Raw genomic sequence first — 26494 nt, 5'->3', positions numbered from 1 at the left:
TCCACATACTTAATTTGGAACATACAGGACAATTTATTGAAGTCAATCTCAAGCAAAATCTGAAATCAGTGGAATGTCATTAAAAATCTCTCCAAATTAATCCTCACGGAAGCAAAAAACACATCTGAATTCCAAAGTATTTGTGAAATAAAAAAAGGCAACATCTCAGTAGATACAATGTACAAAAATTATATGTTCCTACCAGCACACACAGCAGAAAGAAGCTTAAATATTACAAGCAGTCCTAAGTACGCTATAACTAGCCAACAATAAGCTATCTATGTACAGGTTAACCAAGCTTTATACGTGTCACACTGTGCAACAGAACATAGGCCAATCAACAAAATCCCCGAAATACCATATATCTTGAAGTCTATGTGGCAACATCAAGTCATAATACAGTAATGCCCTAGTGGAACACCCCCCAGGGAGAATTAACACTAATCCCTTAGTGTCAAGAGCTTCTAGCCAAGTCACAGAAACTCAAAAGAGATCGACTTTAGTGAATATTGATGCTTTGTTATTAAAGACTCAAGTCTCAAGTGATTTAGGCAAAATAACATTTCACAGGGTCTACAAAGTTTATTACAGATAAACAAAGTACAGAAATAACCAGTCTACAAAGGTCATTATCATAGATAAAGATCACGAGGAAATGAAAACAGAACCTGCAGGTATCTGTGTTCGTTGTGCAATAATATCACAAGCCGATACAGATGAATTTCTCCTAGCAATTCCAATTATGCACACACCCTTGTACCTAAAAAGAGCCTTACTGTTAGCCAGTTGTGAGCATCATTTAGCATCCGAGTTACCAGCGGCAATATGCTTTTCTTCTTTAGCACAGGGTATGTGGCAGCACAAATAAGATAAAGGACAATATTAGTGACAACAAGGTAAATTTTATCCAGTCCACTTCTAAACCAACAAGAACACCATATAAACACCTCAGCTAGGTGATCTGATGGCTACTGAGAGCCATTCGCACACATCGGGAGCCTGGTAGGTCGGGAAGGGAGTACTGGAACCCGAGGGTGCTTTCTTGCCAATGAGCCGACGCAGTCATGTCGTAGAAGAAAACTAAGGACTGAATAAATGACTTTGGCAACTACTCATCTTTTCCCTTTTGCTCACCTGTTAGCGACTTTTAGGGGTAATTGTCCTCCCCCTCCTCCTGCTCACACATGTGCCACAGCACCTGACCTTGTCACTTAAGCAATGGACTGACGAAAAAAGGACGAAAAAAGAACGGAAATGGGTTTGAAACACACAGGCCACACCAAGCATTTCGGGAGTGTAACATAAGTGCAAATTTTTGTTTTTTCCCTACACAGGCATATATTAAAAGGAAAGAAGAGGTGCTTAGGGATGGGGTTGACAAAATAAAGAACATACGTGGGAAATACTCATATAAATGCTGCTGGTATCTCATGCAGGAGTCTCTCCCCCAGGTGTGTGCATGGATCTGAGTGATACTGGGACCCCCAGCTGCAGAACCCCGCCTTTCATCCAACTCAGAGAGGGTGAGAGACAGAACAGTATACAAAACAATGCTTTCTACTTCATAAATTCAAAAATTACTGTAAAATAAGGAGAATCTGAGGAGTTTCAAGTACTTAAAAAACCTGAATTCAATGAGGCAGAGGTCTCAATGTTAAAGTGACTACTTCGTACCTGTGGTAAACATCATCATCCCTCCCTGACTCTATTAAACCCCCTTTTCTCCCTGTACCCCACCCCAGATAGACATTGATAGATTTTAGTATATACAAATGTCCAACTCTTAACTATTAACACACGGCAAAGCTGTCTACCTGTGTCTATTCCCGAGCCTGTCTGAAAATGGAAGCCACTTCCACTCTTTGTTTACAAACAACCAGAGACCAATTCTACGTGGCCCTGGGCCAGAGGAAGTTGTTCCAAATGATCACTTCACGTCTGCAGCATCTTGGACAACCAGATGGCTGGACACATTGGCCTTGTAAGAGCAAGTCAAGTCTAATCTGCACTGGCCAGCAACAAGGCCACCTCCTGGTATTGCTGTACCTCGGGCGGAAGGACATCCAGGGAAGCTTCCCGGGCTGTGGGGACTCCACGCTAACTTGTTTTCTTTTCCTGGTGGGACGTGGCACCTTGGCTGGAAGGTGACTGCTGACGAAGAGCTTTATGTTTTAAAGTGAAACGAAAGACAAGCAACACTCCTCGGCAGTCCAGAGCCCGAGTCTGTCGAGCTGGCCTGATTCCAAACTGCAGACCCGGGTCTTCCCGATTAGAACACAGACCATGCAACGAGCTACTCAGCTTTACGCGATCACCTCAGGGTTTCACGACATGATACACAGGCGTGTTTCCAAAGCTATGTGGAAACGGCGGCAGGGAGCTGGCAGCAGCCCTCCCCTCCCCCCACCCCACTTTTTTTTTTTTTTTTTTTCAGTTTTTAGATGTGTTCCTGACTTGAACACACAGAAATCTCCAAGTTTCAGTGATTCTAAAAGCCTATTTTATAGCTTAGGCCAGAGCATTTTTGAGAATTAAGATAGGGTGGGACCTTGTTAAAAGGAAAATGAAAGCAAAGCCTCACTCCTCACTTGAGCCCTGATTAGGTATTTAGGCAGTGACTCACTTCCTCCCGCTGCTCAGCCTTCCAGGAAAGGGGCCACCCACCCTCCCTTCTCAGGCCCCCAGGTCCGGCCCCTCCTCCTGCTCAGGGCCGGGGAGGTCCCCCTGGATTGCATCTTCACTTGTTGCCGATCCAACTTCTGAGGCTGTATGCTGATTATCAAAAATCTAACATTCACTTCTTCCTCCAGAGAATCAACACGAGGTTAAAAAAATACTACCATCCTCCCAGGCTACTTTAAGTTATTTCATTTTCAGACAAGAATAAAAACCAACCATTTGTGCTCTGACCACATACAGATTTAAAAGCAGACAAAGGACAAGTTCAGACGACGCATGAGTGACATTTCATCCAGGGCGGCACCAGCAGGCACCCTGCCAGCCGGGCTCACCCTTTCTGCCTCCATAACCTGCGACTTTAGAATCTATAAAACAGGTCAGCAGTGACACTGGAGGTGTGAGGACAGCTCCGCGGCATCGGCAGGACTAAAGCCACTTTCAGATGTCACACAACGTTCGTGGACAAAGACTCCAGAGCTCGGTCAGCTAATCTGTGTTCTACCCTGATTTCTTAAATGGCAGAGTAATCCTATCAGTACCCCCCACCGCCCCCCCCAAAAAATCTCAGCAGAGCTCTGTTTAAGACATACAAACAAAACGCGACACAGTGAAGAAGCTGCATAAAAAGACTTAAACTGCAGGTGTTCGTCGCACACGGGATATACCCTGGCTTCCCGTATAAAAGTCGTCAGGTATTAAATAGCACTGAGTCCAGAACAAAGCAAGGAGACACGATTTCAGGGCAGAGACCATTTCAGCAAGAGTTGCAGTTTGAATATTAAAGGAAACCCTTCATGTTAGTAAGTTTAAAAAAGCAAACATTTATCATATACATATATAAAATAAAGTTTCAGTATGATAAAACCTAGATTTTCTTAAATTATTCTGTAAAAGGACATCAAACTATATAATTCCTCAAGAGATTCTTCAAGAGCACAGTTTAGTGTTTGGTGCGCCGTGTCTCACGTGACTGGGAGCAATCACATTTGGTGACATGTGTAGCATTTTCTATTCTGCTCTTTCTTTTGAGACTATGTCTACTCAAGAGAATTACTGGAGGTCCGATAAGCTACCTCAGAATTATTTGCTGGAATCAGGCAAATGGCAGTTTAGGAGCTTAAGTAAAGGAACTGTAGTGTTTTTTTTTTTTGTTTTGTTTTGTTGTTGTTTTTTAACAAGAAACAATCCAGTATAATTGCACATTTACATACAAAGAAAAAAAAAAGAGAGAGGCACAAAACATGTTTTTCCTTCTTTTTTCCAAAGAAGAGCTCTAAATTGATAGGAAAAAGGAACACACGTAACACAACGGAAGGTTTGCGGTAGAGCATCTATCTCCCCACCTTTGTAAGGTTACTAGGTACTACTTGAGGGAAGATAAATGCTACCAGGTACCAGCAACTGTAAGCAGTCAAATTTCACAGAGAAAGTTAATGTTCATTGGAGCTAGCCCTAGGCTTCTGAGAACGTGTTACAATAGTTCAGACATTACTGGTGAGTTCACACAGGGGATACTGGATACAGAAGTTCCTTAGCAGTAGAAGCAAGGGAACTCGGTGGGCAGACATCCTGGCTCACGTGCATCTGTGAGACCCAACCCCTTGCGCTAACACTGCTTCCTTGGGCGCCCTCTCTCAGTGCTTCCTGCGACGAAGTGTGTTTGCGCAGCCCTTACATACCCTGTACAAGTGTTTTCCCTTCCTCGGGGGGTGATTTTAGGGACTGGACAACACTAAGCAGAAGTTGTTTACATATAATTTGGGGACCCCCCCAAAATTAGGAACTAAACCAAAAAGATATATTCAAACACAGTTCAAATTCATCGGGGTGGTTTCACCAGGAAACACGACTGAGGGGTCAGTGGACAAAGGGGATGCTCGACTGGGAGAGGAAAGTGGAGACAAAATAAAACGCCCATAATTCTCTCCAAGTCAGACCAGAGTCTACATTAAATCGGACAGAAAATGGTGCTTATTTGATCCAACTTTCGGTCTATGCCTTTCGTCTCCCTTTAGCTGCCTTTATCAGTGGGTCAGGGGAGCGGGAATGACCATTCTAACTACGCATTCACATCCACATAAACGCACTTCATCAAAAATACCCATTGTCAATGGAAAACATTCCAAACTCAGTGAGTGCATCAATTTCTTTTTTTTTTTTTTCCCCAGAACAAAACCAGCAACCACCTTACATACCTTTCTAGGTACAGCTGTCTGTCACAAAGCCCACCCAGTTTAAGACCACAGAGGTAATCCACTGAGGCCTTCTGTTTTCAAGAGGCCGGATTCGGTACTCCCACAGAGCCCTTCCCTAAGACTATGAAAGACACCTGGAAGGGAAAGAGAAGTCAGCCTACCTACTGCCCAGGACAGAGGTGTATGAGACCATCACACCCTTTTCTAGAGGGCTTTCTCCAATTCCTACTTAAAACACACACACACACACACATGTACACTGATTAGACTATCTGAACTACACTTCTTAAAATTTTAAAACATGAAAATAAATAAAGGAATGATGGCTACTTTTGCTTTTTACACCCAAGGAACACATTCTAGACTTTAAATTTATCTCATTTATCTCATTCTTTTCTCGTTCTTATTTTAAAAGTGAAGACATCGTTTTCCAGCTGCAGAGGCATTGAAGCACAATAAAAAGCAAGAAAAGACCAAGGGAATCTAACCCTCCACAAGAGTCCCCAAACCAAAAGAACAAAACCGAGAAACCAGCTACCACCAACTGCTCCGGCCTGCACCACCTGCGTCCCCGTCTCCGCTCGAACAGGGCGGCGCTGATGTCCGCGCTGCAGCGGCCTCTCCTGGCCATCATGCAGCACCTACTGACTTTTTTCTTTTCCTTTTTTCATTTAAATAAAAAGAAAAAACAAAGAAAAAGGAAATCACCACCCAGTTATTCTTTGCCTTCTTCTGCGTGATCTTGTGATTCCAATTTACATTTCATCTTGCTCCAGTATTCGGACGACACGGGAGCTCCGGGGTCGTGTTCAGAGCAGCAGAGACGGCCTTCCAGCGCGGAGGGAACCAGCGCCCCCTCCTGGTGCTCTTTACAGAACGAGCGGGGACAGAACTCACAGAAGGAAGCGGCTGCACCACCGCACTGGTCGCACCGATGCCACGGGCACTCCCACTTTCCTGGTGAGGGCGGGAGGGCGAGCCCGGTGAGTGCCTGCGCCCACGGCCCGCGGACACCCCCTCCCCGCCTCCTCCAGTCCAATCAGCGCACTAGGCCCGGCGGCCCAGCCGGCACAGGTCTGGGGGCCTCCAGCGCGGCTGGGAGCTACCGCCCCGCACGCAGCGCCCCCCGGCCAGCTCCTCCCCTACGTGATAAAATACAAGGAACGAATCCTTGCTGGCCCGCAGGCACCCCCCCACTTGCAGAGAGACCGATTTCTCACTAGCAACATTTTTGTTGGCTCTTGGGGCCTGTTCCTTCCACGTTTCCGGGTCCACGGCTCCACCAGGGAGCCCAGGACAAACTCCCAGCTGCACATCACCGGCAAAGACTAGAGTCAGGGGAGGGTCCCGGGGCCGGGCTTACCGTACGGCGGCTGGGTCAGGTTAAGGCATAGGAGGTGGTAGGCTTTGGGACAGTCCTTTTTGTCGCACATGACCAGCTCTCCCCCGTCTCCACACTGGAAACAGTAATCTTCATGCATCTGCTTTGGTTCTGTTTTGATTTTTCGTCTCTTCTGCTTTAACTTAGCATTTTTTGCCTTTTCTTCGGTTGTGGACGCACACGCCGCCTGGTAGGAAGGAAGGACCGCAGTTTTAATGATCACAGTGCATGAAGCTGCACACAAAAGGAAAATCCCACAACCTCACGTTCACTGAACTTTGTCTGTTGTTCAGTGACTAAAACGCCGGAAGGACTCATCTCGTGACAGAACTATACTAAACATAAGGCTTCGTTTCCACTGACTTTTGAAAAAGTGCTTTTTTAAAAACTTCAAAGACACTGAGATGTAATTCACAAACTATAAAATTCACCAGTTTGATGGTTTTTAGTACACTGATTTTTTTAAAAAGTGTTTGAAAAAGATTTTGCTAACTTCAAACTCAATCAGAAATAGACATCCCTTTCCAGAACTACCAGTTTTTACTGAGATTGTACTCCCTGTGCAAGCTGGAGTCCAAACTTTGGGTAAACATAACTGACGGCCTGCACACCAAACCAGGTCCCACTGGCCTGCACGTCCCCAACTGGCCCCAGACAACCTTCATCAGCAGCTCGCCCCCCACCCCGACCTTCGGCCGCACTCCGAGAAAACCACTGCAGTTGTCCGCCCCGCAGTGGCACTCCGTCCTGCCGTTGCCCAGACAGTCCAGGTTATAGTTAAATGTTAACTCCATCCCTAGAACAAGAGAGAGAGAAAATTCATCCTCAGGGCATGGGGAGGAGAGATGCTGTCAAAGACGCACCTTCATAAAGAAAAAAGAGATATAATTCTGACATGAAGATTTTTCCCTCTGAAGACGGTGATGAAAACAAGAAAAAAGGAAAAAACTACAAAACTGGAGGAAAATGTCCCCATCCACCAATGACTAAAGCAAAACTAAATATTCTACAAAAGTCATGTCCTTTTCAGTGAAGTGGTCAAAGACTATGTAATAGGGACTAAGAATCTGAAATCTGTGCTCAAGAAAAATGGGTTCTAGTTTAGCTCTCTTTTCTAAAGCTAATTTACACTAGTTTGTAAATGAACACCACAACCATGGAATTGTGACAATTCATTCCAGGACTAAATGCCTTCTATTACGCTCAGAAGAGAGTTCATGATGCACCATATACACTAAAATCCAGGGATTCAAACTAGGAGGTCCAAGCTTGCTTTTAGCTGGGCCTGGACAACACCCAGTGAGTGCTAGAAACACAGTTCACATCCCTTTTAGCTACAGCATTTCTCCTCTCACCCATTTTCCTACAAACTTAACAAATGAGAAATTAAGTCATGCTGTTAAGATGCTGGATGGCTAAGGAGAAACGAAAGCAGTAACTCTGCTTCAAGAAACTTTTATGTCTAATTTGAAACAGACTGATCTTTCAAAATAAAAAATAAAAAACAAAGCCAACCCCCCCCACAAACAAAGAAACCAGCTGATGTTAACACAGGCTAATTACTTTTAATATTAAAAAAAACAAACCCAAAGCTGAAACACCTGCTTGCATTATGCAGCCAGCAGTAATCTGGAGAACAAATTCAGCAGGATCATGGACACACAGAATTCTGTATTAACCTCCCTTACTCAGCTCCCTTTTGCAGGACATAGAGGTTAACTTCTTACTGGCAGATAGCAGTTCTAAATATAGCTCTTTATCTTATTTGAATAAATACTTGAACATCAAAACTTGAAGAATGTCCTGCCTTCTAAGATAAACTTACTTCCCAGAGAGGGAGCAAGTTGCTTTTACCTGCAGGAATGTCACAAAGAGCAAAGAGTCCCACTCGAACATCACCATTCACCGTCCACTTCTGTGTTTCACAGTTGGGATTACAACTGTGGTTCATAAAGCGAGAATAATTTCCTTTTGGGCCAGCATCAATGATTCGGTCCTTCAGGAAGAAAAGAAAGGAAAGGTCCCTTTGACATAAACCTGAGCATAAGCCTGTCTTAGAAACATCCAACGTTGGCAAGAGCTGCGAGACAGCAGCAGATGGCCGACACCTGACAGCTCCAAAAACGGGCTGCTCTCTGCACAACTAAGTTCTCTACTTGATCTGATGAACTTCAAGTCAAAGCTACTAAGATGAAGTGGAGTTTAGTTTCTTTTAAGGTTTGTTTCTGGCAACAGACAGATCACAGAATAATGCTCCTTAGAAGATTAGCTGGCAGTAGGCTTAAGGAAAGGTATTTTCCGAGCAGAGCGCTCTCCTGTGCTGCCAGCCCTCCTTTCCGGCCCCGAGCAAGAGACAAAACTGGGGGTGTGTGTAGTGGGGTGGACAGGAGCTTAGACCATAAAGAGGGGAGGAGGAAAAGTGAGAAACTTCTCTGAGTGAAGACGTGGAGATCTGACTGATGGCGGGGCTAGAGCTTGGGACATAATCTTTGTAATCTTATTTAATTTACACTAAAGTTCAAAATACTGTTAAAAGGTCAGCATGTTGAGTTTAAACTCTGATAATCTGGAAAAGCTCTAGAGGATGAAGCCTCCTGAGTGCTGTCAAGCTGGCTGGTGGGGTCACTGGCAGTGAGGAGAGGATTTAAGGGGCCAATTAGCAGTCATAAATAAATGGCATTTAATGTTTATGAGTACATGTTCATGAAAATTGTAAAATGTTTAAACAATGACGCATCAGTTAATACTTTTTAAATGATCTCTAGTTCTTACTTTTAATAATACTTTGACTGTCAGTTTTAGAGACAGCCTGGAACTCTGGAAACACGGGTACTAGGCTTCATTAAACTAATGGCTTTTCATTAAACTATAACGAGATATTCAACAAATCTTTTTATCATGGCTGGACCTCAGTTTCTCGTCCTCTGTAAATCAGAGGACTGCTGAATAAATTAAATGAAATAGTTTTGTTCTAAGGTGCATCAAACAGCAATTAGTTACACGTGTTAAACCAGAAGTTTTACTGTCATTTTTCTTATGACAGCATCCATTTTTCCTAACTCATAAAAAAGTCAAAATACACAGAACAATTTAGGGTTACAATTTTTGCTAAAGCAGAATTTTAATGGTGGTTTATAACTTAGAATTACAGAGCTGATTCTCTCCTTCGGTGGTAAAGAAACTGAGGGCCAGGTCTTTGGGTGACTAAGACGAGCTGGGATTCTGATCCAGGTGCGTTACCCCTACTCCTGGTCATCTTCCACTCACAGCGCTGTCTCACGTGACCTGTGCAAGGCTCCAAGAACCATTTGCTTTTGTACTCTGGTATATTGAGCACATTATAGTGGGTAGCATACTGGCTACTGCAAATCATTATAAAATTTGCCTGAAAAAATCAAATTAGAGGAAGGAAACTGAGTTCAACCTAAGAGCATGAAACTAAACCAAGAAATCCTTTTTTTCTTACCAAAAAAAAAAGCAATTTTACCTTGGTAACAGTTAACATATAAAAATTAGTTACACTGTTCTCGTGGGCTCGCTTGATTCGCAATCTGCATTCTTCTTCGTCAATTAATTCGCCAACATATTCATTTACAAATTCACCCTGCAGAGAAGCATGCAATAGAGAATGTAAAATTAGACTATTACATTAGCAAGTATTCCTTACCACCACATGCACAATCCAAGAGAATCAGCCAAAGAGAACCCTGCAAGCATAACTACAGCACAAAGTTAGAACCAGAAATGGACACTGGTACAAATCTACAAGCCTTACTCAGATTTCACCAATTTTACGTGCCCTCATTTGTGTGCATGTGTGTAGCTGTATGGAATCCTATCTGGTGTAGAGTCAGGTAACCACCGCAGTCCAGGTACAGGGCTGTTCCATCAGCACAGAGAGCCCCTGTGTGGCTCCATCCCTCCTCCACCCCATCCCGTTCCTAATTTGTCCTCCAACACTACAGTTTTGTCATTTTGAGTGTGTTCTAGAAACAGAATCACAGTATGTAACCATTAGAGACTGACTCCTTAAAGAGAAACTCAGCCTCATTCTCTTGAGATCCATCCAGACTGTTGTGTGTATCAATAGTTGATTTTTTTTTTTTTTTACTGCTGAGTGATGGTCCACACTGCAGATGCACCACTGTTTAACCAGTCACCTGTTGAATGGTTTCCATGTTTGGGCTATTACAACATTCTGATACAAGTTGTTGTGCACACAGAGGTTTTCATTTCTCTGGGATAAATGCTGGATCATATGAGGAGCGTATGTTTAATGTTTTAAGAAACTGTTGAACGACTCTCCAGAGTGGCTGCACTCTCACCACATGTTCCCCGTGTCTGAGAGAGCCAGTTTCTCCACATCCTCGCCAGCACTTGGCATAGTCCCTCTTTTTCATTTTGCTGTTCTGACAGGTGTGTAGTGGTAAGCTCCTTTTGAAATAAGGGTAAACACTGTACATTCAATCTTTCATGCTTAAAAATGCATAATCATTAAAAGCATGTTTGATTCAGTCTAGGACAACAGCATTATCTACAGGATTTATCAGTTACTAATACATTTCTGAGGCAAAGAAATGCCTTAGGGAATAAGTTAAGATGTATTTGCTTATTGTTTTACTAGACTTGTGTTACTCCACCCGCCCCCAAAACAGATTCTCATCAGCCCTTCTGATAGCTCTTACATCACACAACTGACAGCAAATATCAGTCATCTAAAGAGAAGTACTGTATTATATTTTCTGATTTTGGTACATCACTAAGAACATAAGCTGATGTCCTTAATATTTTAATATAAAAGATTTAACTTGCTCTACTGAACAAAGAAAAGATGGTCACTTTTGTATATGACAAAAGAAGTGAATGGGTCAAATTGGGACGAGCCAACCCAGCCAACCACGAGTCAGCCTTTCTGGGCAGCAGGGTGGGGGCACCGTCTACTTCAAGCAGCCACATGCTTGGATCATCTGGGGCGTGGTCACACAGAAGTCCACATTTTTCTTGACTTACAAGCTATGACAAAGGGTTAGGTTAGAAAGAGACACAATTTATCTGTAACTGCAATACTGTAACAGAACAGTTCTGCACATCTGTGGACCAGGCACTGGCAGCCTTCAATGGCTTTTTCTCCATCCAGTCTGGACTTGGACCTCAGCAAATGAACAGCATTTTGCACTGTTATACAGTATCGCCACCCTCAGGGGCGTTCCATTTCAGCGCCATCTTGGCTGCATGGCAACCTAGTGTTACTGTACTTAACTATTTTGTGCCAAGTTTTCTTTAATGGAAACCCACAGAGCAGAACTCAAACCTAATCAGCTCCACTTCACTTTTTTTTTTTTTTTAATATAATGGAATTCAAGTTAAGGCTTCATTTGAAGACAGGGTTCTGTGGCTTTAAAAGCCTGAATACCATTTATTATGGCTTATATTTACTATTGTATGAAAAAGAGTGAGTGTAGAAAACTGAAGTGCTGATAGCAAATGTGAGGAGTGCAAGTCTCACAAACCTGACGTGGCTGTGAACAAATGTCTCAGCTATTCTGTCACAGAAACATTTTAGGCGTCCAAAAAGTGACAAATCTTTAGCCTCAAAGAGTTACTTGCTGGAATTAAAACCATTAACTGTGAATAAAAACATCACAGTAAAGACCTTTTAAGATGCTAGAAATCTATACATAAAGGCAATGGCGAAAAGAGTGTTTGATTCAGTACTTTATATAATTTCTTCAATTTCTAAGAAAGAAAACACTTCCTAACAGGAAGTCCCCTGTTTAGCTCTGGTACACAGTCAGAAATTTGTTATGTGTGAAAAGGAGACTGACTGTGTACATTCAATTTCATATTGGCTTCTGTCCCCTAAATGTGCCAAAAATCTTTTCCATGTTGCCACAAAGACTTTATGATTATGCTGTACAGTGACTATATTTCTGGCTATTTTGTAAGAGACTGACTGTTTTACATTAGCAATTCCCTGAGTGCTAAGGGCAATCCTACCCTTTAATCCTGATTGTGTTTTCTTTTCTCTTTATTATATCATTAATTTAGTAAATAAGAGTAAATTTTAGAATAAAAGGTGTTAGCACGACATTAACCTGGATAGATGTCAGGGCGGTCCCCAAAACTCCCCTGAATTCATAGGCAAAAATTTGAACACGTGGTACACGAGGCATTAAAGTAATATCAAAACCTGTGCATTATATAATGACATGTTAAATGCAGGTGGCCTTTGTCCAAGCAATGCAATCCGCATGTCCAAGGTGGATATGATTTTTAAAAAGGTGATTTTTTAAAAACAGTAGAAAGGTGCCAAGAATAATTTTCAATTCCCACCAATCCATCTTCTCTCAGTGAATACGCCTTCCCGTTCTCTGTATAGGCACTAGGCAGGCGGGGACTTGTTTAAAGATGCAGATTATGCAGGCCTGTCCCCAATATTTCAGTAAGACTGTTTTAACAAGGACTCTGGGAGATTCTCAGGATCTCTAAAGTTTGAGAGCCACTGTTTGAGTAGCAGGATGTACTGGTGATTTTCAATTTTCTTTGAGTCATTTGCATTAAAATTTTTTTCTACAGTGGGCATGCATTTCTTGTGCGAGACAAAAAGACTGCTTTGAAAAAATCACTTCAAAGTATAAGAATGAAGGTAATTCATAAGTTCTAAAGATCTCATCTTTTTCTAGTTGCTTTTGTATATATGAGCTACTTTGAGACTAGCAACAACCCTTAAATACATAGGGGATAATTATGTCCATTTTAGAGATGAGAAAACTGAGGCTCAGGGAAGCTGAATGACTTGGCCAGGGTTTCATGGCTAATGAATTATGATCTCGGTGCAAAGTCCTAGTGTTGCTAGTTTCTGTCCCAGTACCTTATTTTACTCTTTTGCACTTTTGCTTAACAAGTAAAAAGTATTTCAAGTAGAATGACCAGTGTCCCTTTTCTTTTTTATGACTGATTATAGGAAAGCCAAAGTTGATGTGCATTTTATTGCTACATCTTCCTACCGTCTCTTCTTTGCTGAAGAACTGCCAAACTCTCAAGAGGGGAAGCTTCAAAATTTTGGACTAAATCTCCATCTACTTTGTCCTTAATGAAGCATCTCTAAGAGGCACAGGTCCTGGCTGTTCCTCTCCCACCACTGCCCTGTCCCATGCTACCTTCTTAATGCTCCTCTTGGTCCTGAGGCCCCAGCCTCTCCGCTCCGTCTTGATGATTTCCGCGTCGGGGTAGAGCCTCTTTGTAAAGCACTGGTTCTGGCAGCGCTCCCCCGCCGGGCACACCTGCGGGTGGCACTCGTACTGCAGCATCCTGTTCAGGCACTCGGACTCCAGGCCGCACGGGTTCTCGTCGGCCGGCTTGCAGTTACAGCGGGGAATCTCTGACAGGTCTGCAACCTGGATCTGCACCTTTCCTATGACTTTGTTAGCCTGGAAAACAGAATCACAGATGAGAGGGAGGAACTCGACAAGGCAGGCAGAAACATCCAGGCCCTGGTGGCTCTGCTGCTGCCTTGTGGTGAGACCCTGAGAAAGGCTCTTTCTCTTAATCGTACTTTCCCCCACGGACGAGCTAGGAATACTACCTGCTGCTCCTTAGCTGACAAAAATATCACAACTTGATGTGAATTCTCACTTACTTATCCTGAGTATTTCTCCTTCCATCAGTTGATGGAAATTTCATAACTGAAAACAATCGTGGGCTCTCTGGAAGGAAGGGGCCACACACCCATATTCTCATTTGGTTACAGGATAAGCTGACGGAGCAAGAATAGGATTTCACATCAAACACAATGCTCCCCAGTATGAGGGGCTCATCAAAGACCAAGTCCTCAGGGGGCAGCAGCCACGGCTCCCAGATGACTCTCCAACAGCAGCTCTCAGCTGGTTTTTCGGAAGACTGGATGGGAATCGGCCAAAGTTCTGCCAAGTCAACAAGGGCCTCCTAACTACTAATCATCTTGTCGTCAAACACCAGCGTTCTCACGGGCAAAGACTCACTTTTATGTGTTTGTAAGGAGGGGGCTTTCTCGAGTTTTTTTCAATCTCCAGGGCTTCTTTACTTTCTCTCTGTGCTTTCAATTCCTGGAAGCGTTTGGCAGCTTCTTCCAGTGCTGCAATGAGACCAAACAAAAAATATATAAATACCAAAAATAGACAAAGCCCGCTGGGAGAGTACTTTTAGTACTTTTACACCGCCTTCCCAATGCACTGCATCTGGCCTGAGGTTTTTTTAAAATGATACTCTGGAAACAACCATTCACCTACCACTAGGATAGGGTAACAATGAGATAGGATGTAAGTCATTTATGGCTGGATGCTGTGCTCTGGGCCAGTGTCCTCAGAGAAGAGGTCCCCCTTCGACGATCAGCGACTTCCACGTGAACCAGAGAGCAGTGGTTACCTTGTACCAGATTCTCATGCATTTCACTCTTACCCAGAGAGCTAAACTTCCCAGCAACTGGTTACTCTTTTGTGGCAAAGGAGCTTCTCCTGATTCAGTAGACTGCATGTTTCCAGAACAACCTCTATGTCTGTAGAAACATCACTGAAGACACTATTTTCATCCCCATGGCACAGTCTACTCTACTGAATCTTTCTAATTGGTTGGATTGTGATGTGGTTCTAATGTGACTGGAAACTTAGGGACACCACCAGGTGAAACTCCTCATCTGATTAACATCATGTGCAAGTTAGGAGGTGCTGAGAGCCAACCTGGAGCCTGAGTTCTAAGCCACTATAAACATTATACAATGTACCTTTTTTGAAGGTCTTGTTAATACTAGTTTGTCCCTCAGCAAAGCTTTTGTCTCCTTCGACGTAAGGGAACACTCTGCCCTGGTGGACCCAGTAGTAGTCGTGGGAGCCGAAGAAGAACACAGGGAAGTCCCCCAGGTCGTGCTTGAGGCCCTGGATGTTCAGCGGCACGGACCTGGGGTTGCAGATCTCCGCTGGCCACCATCTGAAAGCAAGAGGACCGCAAATTGCACTACGCTTTATGTGGCTGGCAGAAGCGGGGAAAGAGGTTTTGTACTTTGCAATTTTCATTCAGCATCTAAGGACACAAAGTACCAGGTTTATCTTTAATCTTGCCTAAACTACACATCATTTGGAAACACACTGATTAACGAGTTAATGAATGAAAATAATGAACACAGACTGAACTAGGCACTAAACACCCAGTTTAGGTTCTTTCTTCAAAAATTAGTATTTGAAATTTATAAAAGAATATATCATGAAAATGTTATAAAGCATTATAATAAAGTAAAAATGAACCCACTACACAAGAATTAGAATTTACCAGTAATATTCCAAATCCAATTTCAGTCCTGGAAAAGTCATGTTTTTCTCCAAACGTGACATCCTTAACACCAAGATTGTCTTTCAAGGTGTAAACATTTATTTCTAGTGGTCAAGGGAATCATCTGAAAATAAACTGCTGCTCCAGTCAAGAGTGCCTGCTCCCACTCAAATTAGCATTTTCTGACTCACTATTCACCCATGGTAAATAAATACTTCTTGGGCAGATGTACTAGATTTGTATCAGTGTGTATTTCAGAATCTAATTCATCTTAGATCATTATAACCGTGGGATTTGGGACAGGACTGAACACGCAACCGCTTCATGCAGTGATGACCAAATCCACACTGTCACTAAGTGAATCACCTGTGAGGCACGCTGGACGGCTTCCAGCAATCGGGCAAGCGAGGGATGACGCGTGAGGCTTCTGTGGTATATGAAACCATCAACACCAACAGTAAGTACGCAGACACTTAAATTTTTTCAGTCTCTTATTTTACAGATGCCTCAGAAAGCCATTTATTTAATGAATAATTTAATTACTGGGATGATAAATGATGGCACTGTCACACTCCCAGATTTCTAGTGCAGAAATGGAACACGCTTCCTCTAAAAGGTACCCAGCTATCCATCTAGGTGTTAATTAAAAATCTGAGGTATTAAAAACACATTATATCTAAATCTGTAATTTTAAAAAATTATATGAACACATGTAGAAATAATGTACATACTGTTTAACATGCTTCCTAAACCAACTATATATCGTGGATATCTTCCCATGTTCCTACAATGACCTGCATTTCCTTTTCTTGGCTTCAAGGTGCTCAACAATAGATACACCATAATTTATCTGACAAACCCCCTACTGACTAAGCATGTGGATTGTTCAAATTTTTGCAATTAGAAATAACACTGCAATGAACACCCCTAAAAATACATTTTTGCCTGCTTGTCTTCCCATGCCTTCCCAACCCCCAAACTGTTACTCTTTTAAATCTTTGCCAATCTGTTAATTGGAAAAAAAAAAAACCCTCTTTGTTTCTAATGCACATTTATTTTTAGTGAGGCTGAGCATTCTTACCTGTTTCTTTTTTGTTTGTTATTCTTGTGCAGACTGGCTTTTTCTCATCATTGCTTTTTCAGGTAAGGTATTTGTCTTTTCTTATTGAGCAAATACTTTCCCTAGTTTGATACTTGTCTTTAAAAACTTTGTATTTTTTGCCATAAAGTATATAATTATTTGTGTATTCAAACTGTCAATTTTTTTTTAAGAACTGGGAGGTTTCTTGTCATGTTAAAAAAAAAAAAGGTAGTTTGGGTGGAGTAGGTAGAATGCCCCTCATCATAGCTAAAAATGAAGTTTTTAAGGTTATACAAGTAAGCAAAGCGGTGTATTTAAAACAGAAAACAACATAGCCTTTGTTAAAAAAATTACAGTATATTTGAAATCCTATAGAAACATACTTAGGATTCTAACTGAAAAGCAGAACTCTATGTTCTCCTGAACAGTATCTCTTTTCTTAGCAAAATGATAAACATATGCCTCAAAATGTAGAATGTAGAGTTTTAAAAATATATCGCTATTTTTAGATAGACTGGGATTTCAAAATTGTAGAATAGATAAACAAGATTATACTGTATAGCACAGGGAAATATATACAAGATCTTATGGTAGCTCACAGAGAAAGCAATGTGACAATTAATATATATATGTTCATGTATAATTGAAAAATTGTGCTCTACACTGGAATTTGACACAACATTGTAAAATGATTATAAATCAATAAAAAAAGTTAAATAAATAAAGGATAATAATGAAAAAAATTGCTATTTTTGTTCAAAACTGGCTTCTTAAAAGGAGAGATTTGTTAAAATAATGGCAATCAAATCACACATTTCCTACTTCACTCCCTTAAGAACTAAGGGCTGCTAATGAAATAATCTCTCTTTAAATTCTAAAAAGGTTTCTCTTTTCACACTGTTTAGAACTTCTAGCTAGAACTAATATGAACCAGATTTAGGGACAAACAGAGCTATTTTGACCAGGATATTAACTCTTAATTTTATTGGAAATCAGAAATTAACATAAATCTAATTAGGATGCAAAAAAAACCTTACCTGCTATGCACATGAAGCCTTTAATTCCAAAATCTATTAGTACCATAGTTCATTAGTATAAAATAACTGTCAGAACTTAAAAACAAAAGTCAACCAATAAAAAAAAAATCCAACAACCACTAACCTTCCCAACCTTCTAAACACCCAGACTCACAGTAGGTTTCTTTTCTTTCTTTTTCCAAGGCTTTCTGTTGTACTTCTAGCAGCGCTAGCTGGTCTACCTGTCTCCGAGCCACTCTGTGTGTAGATTGTGAACCTGTGTATGAGCAGTGATTGAATACTTCCTCTTTGTCCCTGGAAAAACTTGCCTGTAATTTCCTAATTTGACCCAAACAATCTGCTTGTAATGTAGTTTCTTGCCAGCTTTGCAGTCATTGCAATTCCAGCAGCCTTCCGGCATGTCTATGCTCAGGCACTCGGGGTGGAAGGAAGCGGGGCACGACTCACAGCAGAGCAGTCTTCCACCTTGAAACAAATAAACAGTCTTAATAACTGAGAAAAGAGGAAAGAGAAAGAAAAAGAGAAAGTTACCTCTTAAGTGCATGAAATTTGATTCAAACTGAGGGCAATTAACAAAGGGATTGAGTCATATTTTAGTGATGGATTAAAATAGAAAGCAATGAACATAGTTAGCTACTTCAGTCCTTTTCTAGGCTTCAGTGGCCAGAAACTCGAAGCTTCTGAGTATGAAAAGCATTACTCTTTACCCCTCTAAAATGTGGGCTACTGAGGTATCAGTTTAGCAGGCAGCTAAAACTCATAACATGAAAAAATAGATACATAAAATCCTCAGACTGAGTAGATTTGAGAACAGGTTTTCAGAGAAATATGCAGCAACTTTCTTTTCTCTCTAAGAGCTAAGAAAGAAAGCATGGCCATCTTTGTATTTTAATCCAGTGGCACTGTTAACTAAATCCCTTTATAGTAACATTAGCAAGCATGAAAATGGCCAACAGGTTGACCAGTACTTTTTTCTTCCCACATAAGAATACAGAAAAGCAGAAGTATTGTCTTTTGTTGAATTGGTGATTACATTATCAGTACCTCTTCAGTGAAGATGAAGTCAAATAGGCTATACAGCAGTGGTTTGCAACTTTTTCATCACCAAGCATCCCCTTTCCTTTTCTCAAGGACCTATGTTTTCAAGTATTTCATTTGAAATATTTTTGAAACCAACCCCCCCCAAAAACCCATGCATTTTGAAAGTAACAATTAATTTCTCCTGTTTTAATTAACCAAAGAAATACGTAAGAGCCAATCAGAGCTTCTGATCTCAATAACAAAGCTAGTATTATCGCATTAAATTGTTAAAATCATAGCCAAATATAAACTCATACAACTGTATTTTGCACAAATGTGTGACTGTTAGACTTTCTGAAATATTAAATATAGTTCAAATTTTGTTTATGAAATTTTCTGACTTCATATTGAGAACCACTGCTTTATAGCATAAAACTAAGTAAATATCAGTGTAGAATGAAGTACCACACGCAAGGAGATCCCTCCAAGTTCCCTGGCAAAAATCCTCTCTTTTTAAATACATAAAATGATCTCTGGATCAAGACCAAAACAGGTGTGGCAAACATTATTTTTAAATGCAAAGAAATTAAAGAGATTTGCCGGGGTAGGGGGGTAGATTAGGTATTTCAACAAGTGACAGAGAAGAATGTTAACTACTGAAGATGAAATACAATAAAGACATTTACTGAAAAAAAAATCATCTTTCCATTGGAAAACCGGTCTATAACCCACGAATAGACTGAGATTTAAAGTCTCATAAGCAAAAGGTTAGGAGCGCTCTGTCTTTACCAAATCACAGGCTCCAACCTTTTGAGAATTTGCTATCAATTTTCCAGAAAATCTTGTCATCCTGGAGACTTTCAAACTTCTAACTGATTAACATAAAAACAAAAAGAAAATCCATATACAATCAGTGATGAATTAAATTACTATATTTCCTCTGCTTAAAAGCTTTTTTACTTCAATCATTGGGATTTCTCCCTTTGTCTGCAGATCTCAATATGGATTAATTGTTCCAATTCTCCAACCTAGAGATTAACTGCCTAAGTGCTCTTAGCCTACGTAGGGAATGCTTCTGTAAGTTTAAAGTAAAATGAGATAATTCATTTTTCCATCAGAAAGAAAGAACCAGTAGGGAGAGCAGTCTTTACAAACAGCTTTAGAGGAAGTGATTATTACAGCTGATGTGGTAAAGTCAGGCTGGCCATTTTTTAACATTATGGAATAGTCCTGAACTTTTAAGTCTTATTTCAGAGGAAATACAGATCCTGAATCATCAGTGAAAATCATGATTTTTTTGGACAAAAATACAAAAGGGAAATAGAAAAATAAAAATATGAACAATCCACCTTGGTGCTATGCAAGGAAACTGCTTTAGGATGCGAGAGAAGTAAGATACAGTTCAAGCTAAGCAAACAAGAGGGCTCAAAATAATTTCAATTCATGTCAGGGTCAATACCGAGTACTGAAAACAAAGTAAGCAACAATTGAATTAGTCTAATTTTATAAAGGCGCCAGCAGGAAAATAAGGCATTTCCTAAAATGCCTAGGGCAGGCTAATTTTATTGCATTATGGAGTTAGTCAGACCCACGTCCATCTTTGTTTGGAAATAGGTAAGTATCACCAATAAGATGCCATACTGTGACTTCAACGGAAAACAGACAAACAAACCAAAAAGCCAGTACTCTCTCCAACCTCCATCTCCATGGGTTCTAATCCACTTGATTAGTATACTTTCTTTCAGTCATGGGTTGCCACTTCAGATGTCTAACAGCAGGCAACACAAAGAGGGGTGGAGGGAAGCCCATGAAAATAGACCTAGTAGATTAGGTCTGAATTAAATTTTCTTTAAAGGTTCCAAACCTGGCCCCAGATCATATACAGAAAAAGGCCTGCACCTTCCAGGTTATTTATTTTACCCTCTGGGATAATAACTCCCTAAATAATACATTATTGTTAAACCACTTTCCCCCCTTTATTATATATAGGCTATGTAAAACAAAACACAAGATAAGATTTTCTTCTATGGACTAAATTAACTGGGAGAATATAAATGTACATTTAGCTCTTGGCTCTCTGTGGATAAATTATCCATAAGCAGTTCTTCAGTTCAGCTGGGCTGCCTTCCAATTTCCAGTATTTGGGGTGTTCTCCCCAGCTGCCCACCAATGTCTCCTAGGAGAAGGGCAACTAGTTTTCACAGCATCTTAACAAAAACACTTAAGAAACAAAATGATAGAATGTATTCCAAAATCAAAATCAGTATCTTGGTTCCCCTCTATTTAATAACCTCTCTTGTTATTTAGTTGAAAGTTAGTAACAAATTACATGGCGTCTAAATCTATTCTAACACGAATGATAGATCTACACCAGGCAAAAGAGAAAAGAACACAAAAAATATTCTTCTGTGTTGAGCAAAATCCTACTCTTTCGATTTTAATAATCTATAGATATATGGAATGCGTGAAAATTTATTCAAGGAGAAGAGTTAGTAAAAACTGATAATAATGGAATTATTTTAAGCCCTTTTTAATAATTTTGCAGCCATATGAAGACACAGTCACAACCACCAAGGTAGAATTTACCAAAAGCAACAGATGGTGCTTGACAGGCATACATTTCCCCCCTTCCTTTAAAGAGAAAAAAATAGGAAATGCAAAAAATAAAAGTAAGAGATAAACTATTTTGATTATTACCTTTCTCACATTTCTTTTTGGAAGCTGACGAAGAAGGAATCATAGGTAATTTCATCAACTCTGCACGATTTGATTCATTCAGTAGGTAGTGGGACTTATAGGCATAGGAACTGAACATGGGGTCTGAATGGTCCTGAACTATCAGCCCTATACGAGACAAACAGAAAGATGTGAGCGGCAATGAAAGTACCCATGATTCCATGCGGAGAAATGAACCACCCCTACTATGCAGCTGTGCTTGAAGCTGGGGGGAAACGAGAATCTGAAGAGAAAGGTCTGACAGAAAAGGCTTCCTGTAGTTATTAAAGGGGCTTTCCAACGCCTTACCCTGTACAGAAACCTACACACCCGAAGAAAACTCCAAATTAACTTGAGGATGTCAACTGCATTTGACGTCATTCTGAAAACCCCCTCTGGAAAACAAAGCTACGTTCCTTAGTGTTCAGGAGTCCTACGACGACGATCCAAAGGACAGAATGACACACGACGTCACTGCTGGGAGTAGGAACCATCGACACAACACAGCAGAGACCCTGTCCGCCTTCCGTGTACCAGGCAGCACTGAGCCTCTCCTCCGCTCTGCTCGGATCTTCAGATACAAAGTCTAGCTTTTCTCGGGGCAGACAACGAAGCTTTTCTCTATCAATACAATACATGATTTTAAAGAAGCCGTTAAGTTGCTCAACTTTACTGAGGTAACGCGAACCACTTAAAATTTTGTCCTGCCATGGTAATAACCAACTCAAGTGCTTACCAACTCAAAGGTCTATAAAAACAGTCCTGTCAAACTACCAATACAGCTGTCCTATTCGGAGGAAAACAGGATCTGCTCTCAACCACCCTGACTCCCCTCCCCTCCTCCCCCTAGTTAAGTTCATCATGTAGCTGCAGCCACTTCTAAACCCAGGGACCTGTGACACCAGGGAAACTTTCCTATTTGGTTACTGGCCAGCTTATAATGATCTAGGACTTTATAATACAAATCATGACAGAGGTTCATAGAGATCATTTTTGAGAAGAGGGGAGAGTTTTGTTTTTAATGGAGTGACCATTTATGTTTTCCTGTGAATGTTATCTTCATCTGGTGCTACCCTACACTGAGAAAGATTCAGAAAACATCTCTGACACAGAAGACAGAATGGAACTTGAAATTACTAACTGGTAATAATACATAAGAATTTTCAAATAAAGGTTATATAATGTTGAATGAATTTCATACACTTAATAGAGGAGAGTGGTGTGGCTTTGAAATAAGAACAACTTAGAATGCTAAGTAATTTTTATTCTATACCAGCCTCCAGATGCAGGGAAATGCCAGAGCACGTACACCCGGGGAGGCACGGCTGCCCGGCCTGCGGTGCTGTGCGGCAGGGAGCAGAGGAACCACCTTCTAAACCCGAACACTTCTTACAATTTTTCTAGACATTTCAGCCCTTGAGAACTAGCCTAATGATTTTAAGCAATCAATAAACAAGAACTAAGAGAAAAATCCTCTGTGGGGAGGGAGAAACTCCGTATGAGGCAAGAAACAAAACCAAAATGGACTTAGTCTCCAATATCAAAGCATAAACAATTAAAATACCCCTTTTTTATGTGTGGATTTATTACAACTGGATCTCTTTGGAAAAGGAGACCTCTATAACTATTGATAAAAGAACACATTTTATTTACTTCTGAAGAACTTTAAAGCCTTTTCAAACGCCAACATCTGACCTACTTAGGGTGAGTTTCTGTAAAGTGCTGGAAAGGAAATGGAAGTGTCTGTTTATTGCACAAAGTCGCCCAATTAAAATATTTGGGAATTAAGTAACTTTGCCTAAAGAGGCATTTAAATACAGCAAATCCTTCAGAAAAATTGCCAAATTGACAAGATGCAAACACAATCCTGTTGTTAAAATATGGGTTTTCCCCTCACTTCCATTATCTCAAGCTTTTAATCAAGGCATATAAGTTAAACTTAACAAATGGCTAGAGAAATGGCCAGGACCTGGGTTCTTTGACAATGGTCATTTTCTACCTGTCTTAGGCCAAAAATACCCGTTTTAAAGGTCACCCAATTACTGAATGAAACAGAGCAAAAGAAAATACTGGGTGATATACATACTGATGGTGCTCGACTCAGAATGTACTCCAAAGTAAGCCAACGTGACAGTTTTAAACTTGGTATTTAAAATGTTGGCTCAGTTACACACACACACACACCCCCACACACCTCACTCTAGTAAAAGTGAGTAAAAGTAAGTGCCCAGAATGTTAGAATAAAACATTTACAAAGAAAAAGAGACCTTTTGTTATCACTGATACGCATATGTTCAAAAGGCTCTAAAGCTAGTCATTCAATTGATAATTCAGTATTGCCATCCTGTCATTACTTTCTTAGGGATGGGGAGATGGAAAAGATACACACTGACTTTTTATTTCTTTGGCTAATACAACATGGCATCAAACACTTCAGACCTTCTCCTCCCTGTGCCATCCAGGTGTCAGAGCAGGACCCGGCTGTCCTCGGTGCTTACACAACACTTCCCTCTAACGACAGGCCACCGCGTGTGCCTGCAAATCTCTGGCAGACTCCAAGTAGACAGCGTGGACCCAGGCTGCTACAAAAGGACCACCTTTTATTTAATCTTTTTACTGTCCACCTCTGCTGGCTATTTTTTTTTTTAAATGAGAGTTCTAAAGGCAAAATAACTCAAGGTCTATAATACTACCTAAATTCTATTAAAAATACTTTAAAGTACTTTTACCAAATTAAAAGAATGGTCTCCTAAAGCCAAAAACAAAACAAAACAAAACAAACAGAAAACAAAACAAAAGCCAAATCTTCATCTTCAGTATGGTCTAAATACGATCTAACAGGCTTGATATGCCATTTCAAGTATTTCACACTAAGGGGAGTCTGGAAAACTTAGCAGTCACGTGAAAAAAACAAACTGCACTGAGGGTATTAGTTGGTTTCTAAAATGCTTACTAAACACTAAAAACTGCTTTATTACAATACAGCTGAGGTACTCTGTAAAGTTGGATACTCTGTATCACATTCAACTAAAGAAGTTCTACTTTATATTTATCATGAACTCACTATTCACTGACCCCCTCAGGGATATAATATTTTTTTAATCGATCACTCTCTCAGCAGACTTAAATATCAACAGCTGGCAAGTAAGAAAGCCTGCACCGCTGGCTCTTAACACACCACATATGTTGCCTTGGCTTCGTCCCATCAGGCTTTTGTCAGTGCCAGACCAAAACGTGATAAAACATCAACAATTACCAAAGAAATGTGCTCGTCTTGCCTTCCAAGTGAAATCTCAAATTAGTTGGAAATTCTGGAGTAAAGAATATGATATGGGAGAGTCTACTTCCAACAGAAGAACTGTTTGCAGAAGAAAAGAGAGTTGATGCCCAAAAGATGCGGAGGTTAGGGGCACCGACCCCCAGGCAGTTGGAATCCACTGTAAATTTACAGTCCTCCCACCAACCCCCGTATCTGTAGATTCAACCAAGCTTGGGTTGTGCAGTACTGTAGCACGTATTGAGAAAAATCCTCACATAAGAGGACCCATGTGGTTCAAACCCATTTCGTTCAAGGGTCAACTGTAGATTAATCTTTTGATGCTTCAAATAGGAACACTAAGAACTCATCTATAATTCTGAGTTATTAAAAAAACCCGCAGATTTTAGCTTAATTTAGGGAAGAATTACTATTCTGAAAGTTTGAATGTCTAATGGTATAAAAGAAACTGGTTTCCTTCTGGAAGTGTTACTCTCAGGGATATTACCGAAACTCAGTGTTAATGGGGAAATATGCCAATGGACTCAGAAAGACATAAAGGAAAAGGACTGATGCTCACCTCTTGCACAAACGAAACAAAAGCCTACATTTACTGCAGAGGAAGAGTTACTGCTCCGTTTGGAATGATTACTGCAGATGAGAACACAGGAAGACACAAAGATGCTGCCGGCAGCGATGCAAGTATCTCCAGAGTGATAGGCCACGGGGCACCTCAAACATCTCATCATGCGACCTGTTGAAAGACCACCAGAAAGGAATCTACGTGACAAGGCATCAGCAGACACAAAATGGGACTTCTGGAGCTGGGCTCTTTTGGGATCCAATGTGATGCTGGTTATAGCAGAATAAAAATGTCTTTCTTCAGTAGCTCGGCCTTTCTTATGCTGTGCAGCCCCTAAATGCAGTGTCCGTCTAGAGATCAGAGGAAAATCCATCTGCTCCTGGGCTGAGGAGGTGGTGGTCTCCAATATGGCACCTGTTTAAGGAGTTTTCAAGGATAATTTTGAACACATGGAATTTTCTTCTCATGGTCTGAATTAGAACCTAGTCTCCGCTCATCATATTATCCGTTGTGGCTGAGCTGTAATAGCTACAGAGGGAGAATGCTTGATGTTCTTTAGATAATGTGCTTATGATTGGCTACTAAACTTAAAAAAAAAAAAGCTCCGTCCCCTCCCTTAGCTCTGTTTTACCTTTACTTGCTTTGTGGATATCTTTCTCCATGGAGCAGGCAGAGCAGCAGTGCTGGGGACAGCGGAATCCTTTTGATTCAAAGATGGCAGTGGGGAATTTGCGGACACAGGCTTCATGGTAAAATTTCCCACAAGCACCAACGGAGCAGCGCTTCACATCTGTACCAGACACTTTACATGAAAAACATGGGTGCTGTCCTGGAGTATTGGTGAGGAACACAGATTATATAAAGCCTGATTAATGCGTATTCCTTTTAAATAGAAGCAACTACTGACATCAAAGAGCTACCCCCAAAAGGGATTCTACTACTACGTGTAAGATTTTAATATACAAAAAAAGGGAGAGAAAATAGTTAAACCGTGACTTAATAAAATTTGCTAGAATAATTGATTTGCTATAATAATTGATAATCAATTTGGAGATATAGCACTAAAAACAATTTAGACTTCCACTTCTCACTTTATACTAAAATTAATTCCATAGAAAACCCAAAACAGAATCTTTCAACACCTGGGAGCTGAGAGTGGCAGGGTCTTCTCAACACAGAATCAAAAAATTAGCAAAGAAAACACAGATCCCATTAGATAATCACTATTTCCTTTTGTAAAACAGACA

At 40.8% G+C, this 26494-nt stretch overlaps 1 protein-coding gene across 4 annotated transcripts in view; it reads right to left on the bottom strand.

The window, feature by feature from the left end:
* Positions 1-9: 9 nt before the first annotated feature.
* Positions 10-26494, bottom strand: part of NSD3 (nuclear receptor binding SET domain protein 3) — a 92583-nt gene continuing 66098 nt past the window's right edge. For 2 of the 4 annotated variants that reach the window (XM_072950253.1, XM_006201120.4), the window contains exons 13-24: positions 25879-26076; positions 25245-25418; positions 21391-21537; positions 17982-18138; positions 15014-15216; positions 14256-14368; positions 13416-13685; positions 9743-9859; positions 8110-8251; positions 6945-7051; positions 6238-6442; positions 10-5831 (exon numbers count right to left, since the gene is read on the bottom strand). In XM_072950253.1, the coding sequence (XP_072806354.1) occupies positions 5590-5831; positions 6238-6442; positions 6945-7051; positions 8110-8251; positions 9743-9859; positions 13416-13685; positions 14256-14368; positions 15014-15216; positions 17982-18138; positions 21391-21537; positions 25245-25418; positions 25879-26076 (2075 nt within the window). In that variant the 3' untranslated portion in view covers positions 10-5589. The remainder of the gene's footprint in view (positions 5832-6237; positions 6443-6944; positions 7052-8109; positions 8252-9742; positions 9860-13415; positions 13686-14255; positions 14369-15013; positions 15217-17981; positions 18139-21390; positions 21538-25244; positions 25419-25878; positions 26077-26494) is intronic. The other 2 variants (XM_006201121.4, XM_006201122.4) reach the window with 2 other exon arrangements.

This window comes from Vicugna pacos, chromosome 26 (assembly GCF_048564905.1).
Source record: "Vicugna pacos chromosome 26, VicPac4, whole genome shotgun sequence".
Taxonomy (NCBI): domain Eukaryota; kingdom Metazoa; phylum Chordata; class Mammalia; order Artiodactyla; family Camelidae; genus Vicugna; species Vicugna pacos.
Note: the sequence above shows the minus strand (reverse complement) of the source record. Positions and strands in the feature narration are given on the sequence as shown.